Below are 13,326 nucleotides of genomic sequence, written 5' to 3'. Positions count from 1 at the left end.
GATCTACTGTCTACCCTATTCCTCGATCTCTAAGCTTTAAATTCTCTGATTTCTTTATCCTTTTGTCGAATGCTTACCCTTGTTTCCAAAAGTTTTCCCTTTTATATTGAGGTAATATCACGTAAAATCTTCAATTAGATCCTCGTTGATTAGATTCAAAATTTCTAAACTTGAAAACCATGTGTATGCCTGCGCTAGTAGTGCGAGAAGATTGTGGACCTAGCGCTCCAAGGAGCGCCACTTTGGCACTAATGATGCTGCGAAAGGCAATTCTACTCCCCCCCTCCCCCCAAAATTGTTACAATAGCTATTCATGGTGATGGTGCTTGAGGCGCCATGAGTGCCGGCTAACTTGCTTCTTTTAGGTTCTTTTCTTTCTTACTCTTGAGCTCTTCAACTTAACCTTCTTTCAATGGGCCAAAATCCCTATAAAAACACAAGAATTCTCATGAAAATACTCCTCAGAGTGAAAGAACACTTTAATTACAATTGTCATGTCTTTTAGTTATATTTAGACCAATTTCATGTTCATTTTAGCTCTTAATACGTATTAAGTTGGAAGCTCATCAAAGGCAGAAAACTTGTATTACGGAGTGTTATTACTTAAGGGTAATGAGACCATCACAATTTTCTACACAATCATCTAAAATAGTTCAAAAGAAAAATAATAATAAAATGAAAATAACAATACTATTTGACGCCATGACATTGCTATTGATAGATAGTGCTTTTTCTTAGGTCACTTCTACTCCTTTCAAATTCATTTCCGAGATGGGAGAGGTAATATCATGCAGAATGGTCTATATGTAAATGACCTCGTGAACTGATTTTGAAGATATTTATGGTTTGAATTTTTTGTTGAACTAACTAGCATTATACTCAGTATGTTGCACTGGTAGTATGAATTTTTACTTATTACTATATTAAAGAATATAATTTTAAATCATAGTCTGCATCTCACTCCACCTTTTACGAGCCTCTATTTAACCACTGTACAATCAAAATTAGTGTAGTCTGCAAGTGATAGGTATACCACTGTGCAAGTTAAATAAGTATGTTTAACTACACCAAAAAAAATAAAATAAGTACGTTTAAGAAGTAACCCTGTATTGATGAAAAAGAAAGTTAAAGAATGAGGGGCGCGTGAGGCGCGTGAGAAGAATTTTCTGAGCTCTGTTAGGGTTTGTTTCGTTTTGATGGTGGCTAAGGGGGGAAGATCCCCTATTTCAGAGGAGATAAAGACTGCTGATAGAGATTCCAAGAAGGCGAAAGGAGGCTTGATGATGGATCAGGTTTTGCTCGAGAATCCTCTGGTTGCGGGCGCAATGGAGGTCGAGTCAGGAAGGGAAGAGACGGTAGGGATGGTGGATGCAGACGCTGACCGCACGAAGGGTGAAGAGATCCTCGTCGGTTGGTGTCTTACAAGGACCAACTATTGCGTATTAATGGCGTTTGGGACGGTGAGCAGGAGGACGTTGATGACTGGGTTGCACAGTGCAAACGGGAGGAAATCGAGGAAGAGGAAGCTCTGAAAGCTTATGAGCAGATTGGAGAGGATGATCCGCTGAATCCCTTCTATCAATTTGATGTTCTTGAAAAAGTCGAACAATGTAAGCGATGGAGAATGGCTTTGATAGTGAAGCTCATGGGTAAACGAATAGGAGCCAGGTTTCTGTGGAGTAGGATACACAGGCTTTGGAACCTGGAAGGGAAGTACAAAGTCCTGGATCTGGAGAATGACCACTTCTTGGTCGAATTTGAGAGGAGTCAGGACTACTTATTTGTACAGCAGCAGGGTCCTTGGATCATTGCGGACCATTACCTTATAGTGCAAAGGTGGAGGCCTAATTTCGATCGATTTGATGAGCAAGTCAAGAAGCTGGCTGTTTGGATTAGAATCCCAGGAGTGCCCAGGGAGTTCTATACATACAAGGACTTATGGAGGATGGGGAACATGGTGGGGAGGACTTTGAGGATCGATAAGAACTCCTTGCGGATCAGTGGACAAGGGCAGTTAGAGGAGATCACTGACAGGGGAAGGTTTGCACGACTATGTGTGGGAGTTGATCTGAGTAAGAGTCTTCTTTCCAAATTTAGAATTGGTCAAAGACAGCTTTACATAGGGTATGAGGGCCTGCATATGATCTGTTTTTTGTGTGGGCAATACGGGCATAAGAAGGAGAATTGTATGATTAACTCGGATAATCCCAAGAAACCTGAGGTGGATGCAGTTGAAGAAATGAATAGCCAGAATGCTGAGCATGGTCACTCGGTGGATACTGGGAAAGGAGAAGTTGAAAGGAGTCAGGAGGTTAATGGCTTTGGGAAATGGATGTCTGTCCAGAAGAGGAGCAACAGAAGACCAAACCAGCAATTAAAATCCAAAGAAACTTCAGTTGGCAAGGAGAAGCCAGTGCTAGGAGAGAACAAGTCTGGAACTACCAGTACTGCTTCGGGCTCCAGATTTGGCCCCCTAGAGGTGGAAACAGAAGATATTACCCCTGGTCAAAAGCCTGGGGATCCAGAATCCATACCTGTTATTGGGAAGGTTGTGATTGAGCCTAACCAACAAAAGATGAGTCAATGAGGAAGGAAAAAGAAGGCTCTGTATGGTGGGGGGCTTCGACCCAGGGAAGTGGATCTGAGGTGAAGTTTGCTGGCAAACATGTGCCTATCTCTAATCATCATGCGATGAAAAGGGCTACAGGTAACAAACTCTCCAATAGGATGGCTATATTGGTTGACAGAGGTTCATTAAAGGGGGCTACTTTTGGTGAAGCCTCTGAGACTGCAGTTCCCCATATGGATGGGAAACTCCTGGGTACTGCTAACAGGAAAGAGGAGTTAATCCGTACCAGTGCTCAACCTGGCCTCAAGGAAAACCCACCTGATGGAGGAAGTGAGTGTAAGGGAGCAATACATGGAGATAGATCAGGGATGGTCCTGGATGATATTACGAATGCTGCTGGAGCCAGGGAAGGATCACATGTGATGGTCTAGCTGGGGGTATGTTCTCTTCCTCTTTCTTTGTTCATGATAATTAGTACTTGGAACTATAGAGGAGCAGGGGAAGAGAGGCTTCTCTGCTCTTATTAAGGATTTTGTGTTTCAAAACAAGATTCAAATTCTGGCTCTCTTGGAAACCAGAATCAGTGGTAATAAGGCTAAGCGTGTAGCCAGGAGTTTAGGTTTTGATAGTTCCTTTATAAGGGATGCTGTAGGCCTTTCTGGAGGAATATGGGTGCTATGGAATAAAAGCATTGTCAATGTGAGAATTATTGAGGAGGATCATCAGTTTGTCCACACTTGTATTCAGTGGTTGCAATGGGGGGTTGAAGAATTGTTTACCTTCATATATGGTAGCCCGAGAAGAGTTGAAAGGAGGTTTCTGTGGGATAGCTTGAGGAGAATTGCAGCTATAGGTGGTGGTAAGTGGGCAGCTATGGGGGATTTTAATGCTTATCTTGAGGAAGGGGAGAAGACTGGTGGGGCTAGTCTATGTTGGGATAGCATGCAGGAGTTTGGTGACTGTCTCAGTGGGAGTGGTCTTTCGGATATAGGGTTTTCTGGGCCTAAGCTCACTTGGAAAAGAGGTACTATCCAGGAAAGGTTAGACAGGTTGGTGGTGAATGAGGATTGGCACCTGGCCTTTCCCAATAGGGCTGTTGTTCACCTCCACTTCCATGGCTCGGATCATAGACCCATAATTCTCAAGGATGAAAACATAAATGATTTCCAAGGAGGCCTGAGACCTTTCAGGTTCTTAGCAGCTTGGCTAACTAATGATAGTTTTGGGGATGTGGTGGAAAGTTGCTGGAAGGAGGAGTCTAAATGGAATGAAGCCAAAGACAAGTTTCACTCTGAAGCCTGTGCTTGGCATAAGTCCAGATTTAAAGAGGATCAGAAAAACAATGAATTAATTTTTTTGCCGTTTTAGGGGATTATTATCCTAACCCCTCCATTTTAGTGCTTTTGTGAAAGCTGAATTTGTCCATCGCATGACTCTAGCAAGTTGATTTTGATAAGTCTAACAACTATTGGGATGAGCTAGATCACACACAATTGATGTAAAGGATGTTGATGAAGAAAATACTTGCTGAGATGATGAGCCGTTGGTGAGATGGTCTAGATGCCTTGGCGAGATAATTGGGTTGATACTCTAGCTTCTGGGCAGTTGCAGGAGATTGGGGGATTACCTGCAATACACTCCGACGCTCAAGTCAATTTAATATTCAAGTAGTTCAAGTATTCAAGAATATATCCTTTTACCTTATTTATAATGGGAGGATGGCTTGCTTATGCCGCTTTTGTATGGCAGTGTCAACTAGGGGTGGCAATACGGGTCAACCCGACACGACACGACACGACACGTTTTTGACCCGTACACTATTTGACACGACCCTGACACGACCCGTTTGTAAACGGGTCGTAAAACACAAACCCTGACACGACCCTCAAAATTTAAAATTTAAAAAAAAAGTGGAATTTTTTGAAAAATAAATAAATTAAAAACAATAAATAATAAAAATAAAAATAAAAAAAGATTAGCTTCTATTTTTTGAGATTTTTAGTTCCTTCTATTCTTTTCTATACTAAACAATGACTATATATATCAATATATAAATGAATAAAAATAATAATATAATAAAATATTTAATTAAAAAATAAAAAAAAGACACTGTGCGGGTTGACACGCAAACCCGCGGTTGACACGTGACCCGACACGAAAATAAACGGGTAACATTTACACAACCCTGACACGACCCGCGGGTTGACACGACACGTGATTTGGCGGGTCGGGTCACGGGTCAACCCGCAGGTCAATACCTGTATTGCCACCCCTAGTGTCAACTCCTATTGGTGGAGTGTAGTGGCCTTTCACAAGTTATTCCTTGAGCGAGATGCCTATAGTCAGGCTAGCCCTAGTAGAGGTTGCGGCGAGGTGGTACTATCATTTAGTCATTGGTTTCAAGTGGTGGTCAAATGATTCTCAACTACGATCTCGCCAGCCCCACTTGCTTATGCAGCTAGGCAAGTGGTTTTCCAGTTGAGTTGGCGAGATGCCCACGGTTTTTATGTGGGATGCACATATTTTTTTTTTAAGAATTAAGTCATGATTTTTTAGTCTTTTGGGCCTTCCTTTGGAATGAGTCCTCTTCTTGCATGTAAAAGGTCCATATCAAAAGTCCCTCAACTCAGTGCTTATATTGGAAGTATGAGTGGTGAGATATATATTTATGTGAGATATGCATTTGCTTTACGTAATATTCCTTCATGTTCATTTGCAGCGAGATGATGCCACATATCATTTTTGCACTTGAGTGATTTTGGTAATAAGTCATTTTGTCACTTAAGAGACAATTGATGTACATTATTTTATATTTTTTGGTAAATTAAACTACTTTATTTAACTTTGGAAAAGAAGACACAAACAAAAAAACATCATTAATTAATTTATTTATTTTTTAAATGTTTTTAGTTAACCATCATCCGAACTCCTATTTAAACAACCAGCGAACAGTGATGCATATTGGATGCCTTCCTCCCACCGCCAACTTCAATCTCCCTGGAAGAACCACAAGATCAAATGGCTTAATGTGAAAATAGAGGACATAAAAACAAGAGTAAATATTCTTTTGAAAAAAACATACGGTTCCTATTTTAGTCTCTTACAAAAAAAATTAATCTCGAGGTCTTTAAGAAATTTAAAGTGGATTTATTTTAATCTTTTTAAAGGACTAATGTGAGTTTTTTTTAAATTTGTGAAGGATCACAATTTTAATTAAATGAGTCCATTTTAAATATTTTAGAGACCTTAAATTAATTTTTTTTATAAAGAATTAAAATGAAACTATTTTTTATTAACAACATATATTGACATACAAGTAGCAACTACAATATAAGGTGAATAGTAACTGTACGATGAGTAACCATGCGGAATCAGTACTGACAGTGGATAACTATGATGCCAAAGCCCAATTTGTATACCCAAACGCGAATCACATTTGCCTATTAAAAAATAGAGTTTTATAATTCTCATTTAACATAAGAATTCAAATTTTTTTATACATCCTTCGATTTCCGTGTTGACATAGGTCCTATATATAATTTTTTCTAACACATGGGTCTCACATGCTTTTTATCTTCTCTACAACATGAGAATTGAATTCTCATTTAACATGAGAATTGAATCATTTAACACAAGAAAATCAAACCCCTAAAAAATATTGTCAATACGTGGAATGAGAATTAAATAACATTTCTTTCAAAGAGTTCCTTTCAAACAGCATAAAAACAATAATAATAATTAGGCCGAGATGAGGGGAAACGTAAAATCAAAATTTTACAAGATATGCTTTTGAAAAAGGCAATATTTTTATATAAAAAAATCCCCTGACCCTTTTGCTTTCTTATCAGAAGAGAGCACTCTAACGCTGAATCATCATTATTATTGTGCTTCTTGATTAAAGGGTAGTTGAAAAATGGATATGCCCTCCGCATCCTCCCTTTGAGTTCATTCCACTTGGGTCTGAAGTCTATAGTAGTTGAGCTCACTCAGTCTAAATCCTCCAAATGGGTCTGCATATGGTGGCTCTGGCTAAGGTTCACTGGCAACTAGCTAGCCACGGTTTAAGGCCTGGTTTGGTTGGGTTCGCTTGCCCACTGGTGCTCAAGATCTTGTTGCCTTTCAGGCTTTTCCGAGGTGAATTCCTTTACCAATCAAGGTTGTTCCTTTTCCGATTGACTCAAATTGCCTTCAACAGAGAACCCCCACTTTCCAACGTCGCAAGATTGGAACGAGCTCTTCAATTAACCTTCACAGCACTCACCTCCACCACTGCAACATCCTCAGAGTCAGAGGACTCCCAAATTGGACCCCACACTTTCCATGACCTTTCAATGCTTGCACTTTAATCATGGTTATTATTCTACTTCCCCTTTATTCCAGTTTCTTTTTCCTTGTTCATTTGTTGAACTTGTCGTTTCTTGTATCTTATTTCTCTCTTACTCTATGTATTGTAGTATTATTTGAATGTCGGAAATCGATGTCTATTTCGATTTGATCCTGTGAATTTACATTACTTTCATCAATCATCAGGATCTTTTATGGTATTATCTGTGTAATTGATTCTATAGCTTGTTAGTTTAATTCGATTTCTGTGATTAGACACTTCCTCAGATTTTTAAAAAAAAAAAATAAGTATTAGTAATGAAATTATCTAAGATCTCAGTTTATTTCAATTACGATGCTATTGATTTGTTAATATTGGTATAAATTTGATGATCTCGACGATGGTTGAAAATAAAAATCCTAAATTATGCAATTTTAGCTACATTTAAATTGCATAATTAAATTTTAAAGAGGGACGTAAAATCTAGGAAGTGATTTTTTTTTTTTGGGATTTTTTTTTTTTTATGTTATAGAAAATACAATTATTTCCTACATAATATACACATAAAAGTACGTGTGATTTATGTATTTTTTTTCTCTTTTCTCTTCGTATGGCCTGTATAATTCTCACATATTTTTATCTATGTATAAAAAATAAAGAAAAAATTGTTTCCTATAATATAAAATACATTATTTTATTTTTTTTGGGGTCATTTCAATTCTAATCGTCAAATCCTTGACTATGAGCAACATGCATTTCCAAAATCTGAATATAAATATATTCAAGCGAGTGTGACTTCTGCAATGCTCCTAATGACCTTGGGGGCATGGATGCTGCACACTTTTTACCATTTCATTACCGGTCACCAAAATATTTAACAAAACTGGTACCTCTTTCAATTATTTATTTTTTAAGTCCCTTATGTCTTGTTTATTGCTCTTTAGCCCCTGTTACTTAATTTTGGTTGGTTTTTTAATCAATGTCTCATTTTCAAGGATTTTAAGTTTCCGCTAGATTCATATGCTCGTGTGACAAAAAGGTCAGGGTGGTCATTCATGTCTACATTTTTTACATCGAGAAGAAGATAATCATAGCCTTGCTCACTGGCGTCAGATAAAGTTCGAAGATTGAAGATAAGATGAAATGACGTGGAAACGCTTTTCTCATGTTGAATATGATTGTAAAATTTTTGTTTATTTGTTTTGTAGATATTTACAAATTTTGATAAATTCCTATCTATTTTGATATGTAATGTTTAAATTTAAATTTTTTTTGTTAAATTATTGACATGTAATGAGGTTGAGAGAATACATGAATTTTTCTTTAAATACCACTATTGTAAAACCCGACCCAGTCGGGTCGATCCGGGATCCGGTGAACCGGTTACCAGACCGGTTCGGGTCAAGCATTGGATCGGTCATGCATCGACCTGGTCAAATCCAGTCAAAACTCGGACAAAATCGGCCAAACTCGGTGACCCGGCCGGGTCATGTATTTTTTTTTTTTAAAAAAAATTGTTTCATCTTATAAAAAAAAAATGTAAAACTCATTTTAAAAACTTTTTGTAATTTTATTTGCTAGTATACTCTTCTACAATGACCTCTTAGTTTCTAATACTGAAGCAATTTGTGGAATAATAAATTAGAGAAGGTGACATATGTCATTTTAGTGTAGTTGAATTTGAAAAATATAAGTTCAATGTCATTGAGAGGTATGTTTATGAGGATTCTGAGTTGCAATTTAAATTGACATAGTAATAACATGCATTTTTATTTATTTATGCTTCATGTTTTTGAGCTTATTTAATGAATCTTGTTTAATTCATTTTAGATATAGAGAATATAATTGAATTTATATGTTCATATATATATATATATATCTATCTGAGTCAACGGGTCTGACCAGTAACCCACCAATCCAATCAGTGACCCAGTACCCCAACCGGGTCGATAGCCGAGTCGGATTTAACAACACTGTTAAATACTCACACACAATTTCAGGAATTTTGAGGGACAAATTTTATAAACAGCAACTTTCTCTAATGATCTGTTTTCAATAGGTTGCCCTTCTTTATTCTCAATCATTAATCAAAGCCTCACACTAGAAACTGCTTGGATATAGTGCTTAAGATGATATAAATCATTAAATCATTAAATACGATATTTTACTTAAGATGACATAAAATCATATACTTTAAAATTACAAGTGCTTTTCTCATTTATTTGTTTTTGAAATATATATTTTTAAAATCTAAACAAATCGTCCGCGTATAAGAGACGAGTCCAGCATGGTTTTGTTGAATAAGCCCACAAAGTTAACACCGGGTCCAAGAGGTAAGCCCATCCCATAAATAGACTTCCATTCAGCTTTTCACACTTTATTTCTTTCTCCTTCTCATCTTCCTCTCGGCTTCTATCTCCGAAACCCTTTCTCTTCCTCCGTTACCAGCGAACAAAGTCGGTGACAGAAAAGAAACAACCAACCTTGAAACTCTTCGATCCTAAAAAGTTACAATCCGATGACGACCGCTGCTCGACCCACGTGGGCACCTGCTAAAGGTGGCAACGAACAAGGTGGTACTCGAATTTTTGGTCCGTCACAGAAATACTCGTCAAGGGACATCGCTTCGCACACAACTCTGAAGCCGAGGTATGGTTTTTTCTGTTAATTCCCCCTTCCCCCAAATTTTGTCATCTTTTTATTTTGATTGGAATGCAATCTAGGTTTCCTTGCGTACGGAACATTATGTCTCTGTAAAGTTACAATTAGTTGAAATTTATAATGGAACTTCGTTTCCCTGATGATATTAGATGTAATCACAATTCACTTGGGTAAAATTACATACATGTGATGAATTTGAGATTAATGTAAAATTCTCCATGTTAATTCTTGTTTATTAGTTGTTTTTAGGACTAATATAGGATAGGCATCTCAATTGATTCACGAAATTATTGTAATTATATAGATTCTTCATATTTAACCTGTACTTAGTGAATGGATTTAAAATGTTATCGTTTTTCTTTCCTCCCTTCGTCTGAGAGGGCAAAGGAGATTGCATATGTATGGAAAGTTCATCACTCGGTATGTTTCTATTTTGTTTCTAATACCTCTTAAAACTTCAAATTACACCTGCTTCCTTATATATATTTAGAATGTTTTCGTTTTCTTTTTCTTTTATTTATTTTTTTGTTTTTTCATATGTTTCTCTTCTTATATGATTAAGAAGCAACACTTAAATGTAAATGCGTTATCATGTCGTATGCATTTTTGCTGATGTAAGTGGTGTATCTCTCCTCCCTAATAGTGTTGTATTTTGATCTTGCCAGGAAAGAAGGGCAGGACACGGCGGAAGAATTAAAGAGAAGGAACCTACGTGATGAACTGGAAGATCGTGAACGGAGGCATTTCTCATCAAAAAATAAATCTTATAATGGTACAATTATGAATGTGTAATGTTTTTTCTAAATTTTTACTTGTGGCATTTGAGTTGCATCATTCCTGTCAGAGGAGCTTTGCAATTTGTAACTGTTCAACTGTATTCTATGTTTTGACAGATGACAGGGATCATGGAAAGGGTAACCATCTGTTTTTGGAAGGTATTCTCTCTGCTAGTTAGTATAAATTTACTGATAAATACTTTGCGCATGGTCTTCCATCCAAAAAAGGAGGAAACAAAATATGGAAAGAAAGAAACCATAATGGTATTTCATATTCAGTCTTCTAATTTGATGGGCTTTTATCCTCACAGGATCAAAGAGAGAAATTGAAGACCACATTGTTGCACGTAATGTGGATGCAGATGATTCTGATGTTGAAGTCAAAAGTGATGATGAGAGGTTGATAATTCTACCTAAACTTTATGTTTAATGGCATAGAATTTTTATATGATGTATATGCAACTGAATTAAACTAAACCCAATTTTTAAGAATATAAATGCTCCAGTATAAATAACTATACAAAATCTTATGATAATACATCGGAATTATATACTTCATTTGTTATTTACACACACATATCATTTAGGATATGCAAAAAGCATTTTATTTAGACAATTTAAAACATATAGACCTGTCAGTATGTGTACGTGAGTACATGTGCATCAATATGTATACTATTTATATTGGCATAATCAATCATTTATTGATACTTTTGACATATCACATATAGACAATTAGCTATAAGCAAGTGTAAGTGCACAGCACTGCTTTCAGCATTTGGAGTTTTGCTGGATGAGCAATCGAATATAATTTAGTTTTGATAAGACTGGCTTCGTTTGCAGCTGAGTATATGTTTGCACCTATGTTTTTCTTTTTTTTACTTTTAACCTCTGTCAGTGATGATGACGATGATGATGAGGATGATGCTGAAGCATTGATGGCTGAGCTTGAACAAATAAAGAAGGAAAGAGCAGAGGAAAAGCTACGCAAGGTAAATTTATTCCTTCTTATACACTGCTTTGTTCAAATCATGCCATTTAAGCTTTCCTGATGTGTATCTTGAACTGCTCTCTACATTTTATATCTTGCTAGTATAATTGTTACTTCACTTTGTATGGAAAGGTGGTTGGGAGAGGGGGGTAGGTGGATGCAGTGGCCCTTTTCCCACCCTTCTGTAATTCATTTCGATGTTGTTGAACACAAAGATAGTTGTGGGGCCTGAATAGGTGGTTGAGCACATAGCATCTCTCTCTCTTTAGCAACTTATACGTTGGTTGCTAACTGGTTCTGATGATGTTAATTGTAAGTTGTAGACAAATGTAAATGCCCTTATGTACTAAAAAAAATACATGAATTCTCCTGGTGCAGGAACGACAAGAACAAGAGGAAGAGCTTAAAGTGAAGGAGGCAGAGCTTCTGCGAGGAAACCCATTGCTAAATAATCCGGCATCTTTCAATGTTAAAAGAAGGTTTGAATCTAGATATTTATCTTACTGCTCGCCAAACCAAAATGACAGCTTTTACTGTTAACCCTATTGGTTTGTTGTCATGATCACATTTATTTATTTATTTATTTATTGGTTTGCATGCACTTTGTTGGCTTAGGTGGGATGATGATGTGGTGTTTAAGAACCAAGCCCGTGGTGAAACCAAGGCTGCTAAGCGATTCATCAATGATACCATCAGGAACGATTTCCATAGGAAATTCCTGCACAAATATATGAAGTAAGTCTTGTGTCAGAAGCTCGAGTTGTTTGGAGTCAAAGAAACTTATTAATTTCAGATTACCTTTTGTATCTACATGTTCAACTATTAATGGATATATTGGTATTTTCTTATAAGTATTGTATTTTAACATGCTACTCATAGTTGTAACTTGGTGTATGCTCGTTAATGCCCCCCTGGGTTTAAGAATCTGGCTCACCTTAGTCGAGGTCTTTCTCTTGGCGTTGAACTACTGCTTTTAAACCAGAAAAATAGAAAATAAAATTCAGTAAGGTTATCCCACTTTCATCCTATATGATTCCTTGTTCTTTTCAATTTTCTGATTGGATCGACGTCATTGACCTAGTAGTTTGAGTGCAATTTATGTGGTGCGTATCAATTATTGACATTGCAAAGGAATAAAGAAAGCGGCCCTTCTTTGTTTGGTGATCGTTTACGTGTTACCCAATCTGAACCCTTTTCAAGTGTATTGATGCAACATGTTCTACATTATCTTGCTCAAACATTTTTTTTGATTACTAAAGCTGTGGTAAACTTGTAAAGCCTAATTTTCTGAATAGTGTAAATTTAATATAGTTGCACTAAGATGAGACAATCATCATATTTGGACCTTCAACTTAAAGAACACGGTTAGACATAACAATTCAAAATTTCGAAGTACATAACAAAGTATTTAACAGATGTCAGATTATCTTTCCCGTGTGTGTATTACTTAGCTATTGACTATTAGAGTGATTATAGGGTTCTGGGTTGTTGTTACCGTAGGTGTGTGACTGCGAGATGACATCAACAAGCATTGGGCCTTTGGGCCATTCATGGGCTGGGTCAAATATTCCATATGGAATAGGTTCAGATCAATATACAATGGGTTTTGGGCTTTTCATACCAGGATGAAGGGCGAAATGACATGTGGCAACTTAGCATTGAATTAATCAAACCAAGTGAAGATCTAAGTATTTTTTAATTCAAACTTTTAATAACTTTTTTTAATATGCAAGTGTTTACAATTTTCATCAAAATTGAATTAAATACAAACGTAAATGGGTCATACAAGTGTCAAAACGTGACTAGGGTTGAGTTCGTGTCGAAAATTAAAACTCAGAGATGACTTGTTATGGGTCACAGGTCACACAACACACAAAAGTTAAAATTTTTATTTTTTTTAAAAATAAAAATTGAAGGGAAAAATTAAATAAAAATGATGACCTGCAGTTGGTCGTGTCAAAATCACCAAAATTTTAAAAATTTTTACTCTTTGGACAAAAAAAAT

The 13,326-nt window shown here is 36.6% G+C and overlaps 1 protein-coding gene across 1 annotated transcript; it reads left to right on the top strand.

Moving 5' to 3' along the window:
• The first annotated feature begins 9,270 nt into the window (after positions 1–9,270).
• Positions 9,271–12,204, top strand: LOC133287465 (uncharacterized). The gene is made up of 7 exons (XM_061485088.1): positions 9,271–9,542; positions 10,220–10,326; positions 10,448–10,489; positions 10,642–10,729; positions 11,229–11,322; positions 11,700–11,800; positions 11,937–12,204. Exons 1-7 carry the CDS (start codon positions 9,412–9,414, stop codon positions 12,058–12,060), a joined length of 687 nt encoding a protein of 228 aa, XP_061341072.1. The 5' UTR covers positions 9,271–9,411; the 3' UTR covers positions 12,061–12,204.
• Positions 12,205–13,326: the final 1,122 nt, after the last annotated feature.

Source organism: Gastrolobium bilobum, unplaced genomic scaffold (genome assembly GCF_033153095.1).
Source record: "Gastrolobium bilobum isolate Gb01-03AN ecotype WA unplaced genomic scaffold, APGP_CSIRO_Gbil_v1 utg5060, whole genome shotgun sequence".
NCBI classification, from domain to species: Eukaryota; Viridiplantae; Streptophyta; class Magnoliopsida; order Fabales; family Fabaceae; genus Gastrolobium; species Gastrolobium bilobum.
Note: the sequence above shows the minus strand (reverse complement) of the source record. Positions and strands in the feature narration are given on the sequence as shown.

Coding starts and splice junctions, on each gene's coding strand:
- LOC133287465 (XM_061485088.1), top strand. CDS start 9,412: ATGACGACCGCTGCTCGACCCACGTGGGCACCTGCTAAAGGTGGCAAC. Junction 9,543..10,219: donor CACACAACTCTGAAGCCGAG/GTATGGTTTTTT, acceptor TGATCTTGCCAG/GAAAGAAGGGCAGGACACGG. Junction 11,801..11,936: donor TCTTTCAATGTTAAAAGAAG/GTTTGAATCTAG, acceptor TTGTTGGCTTAG/GTGGGATGATGATGTGGTGT.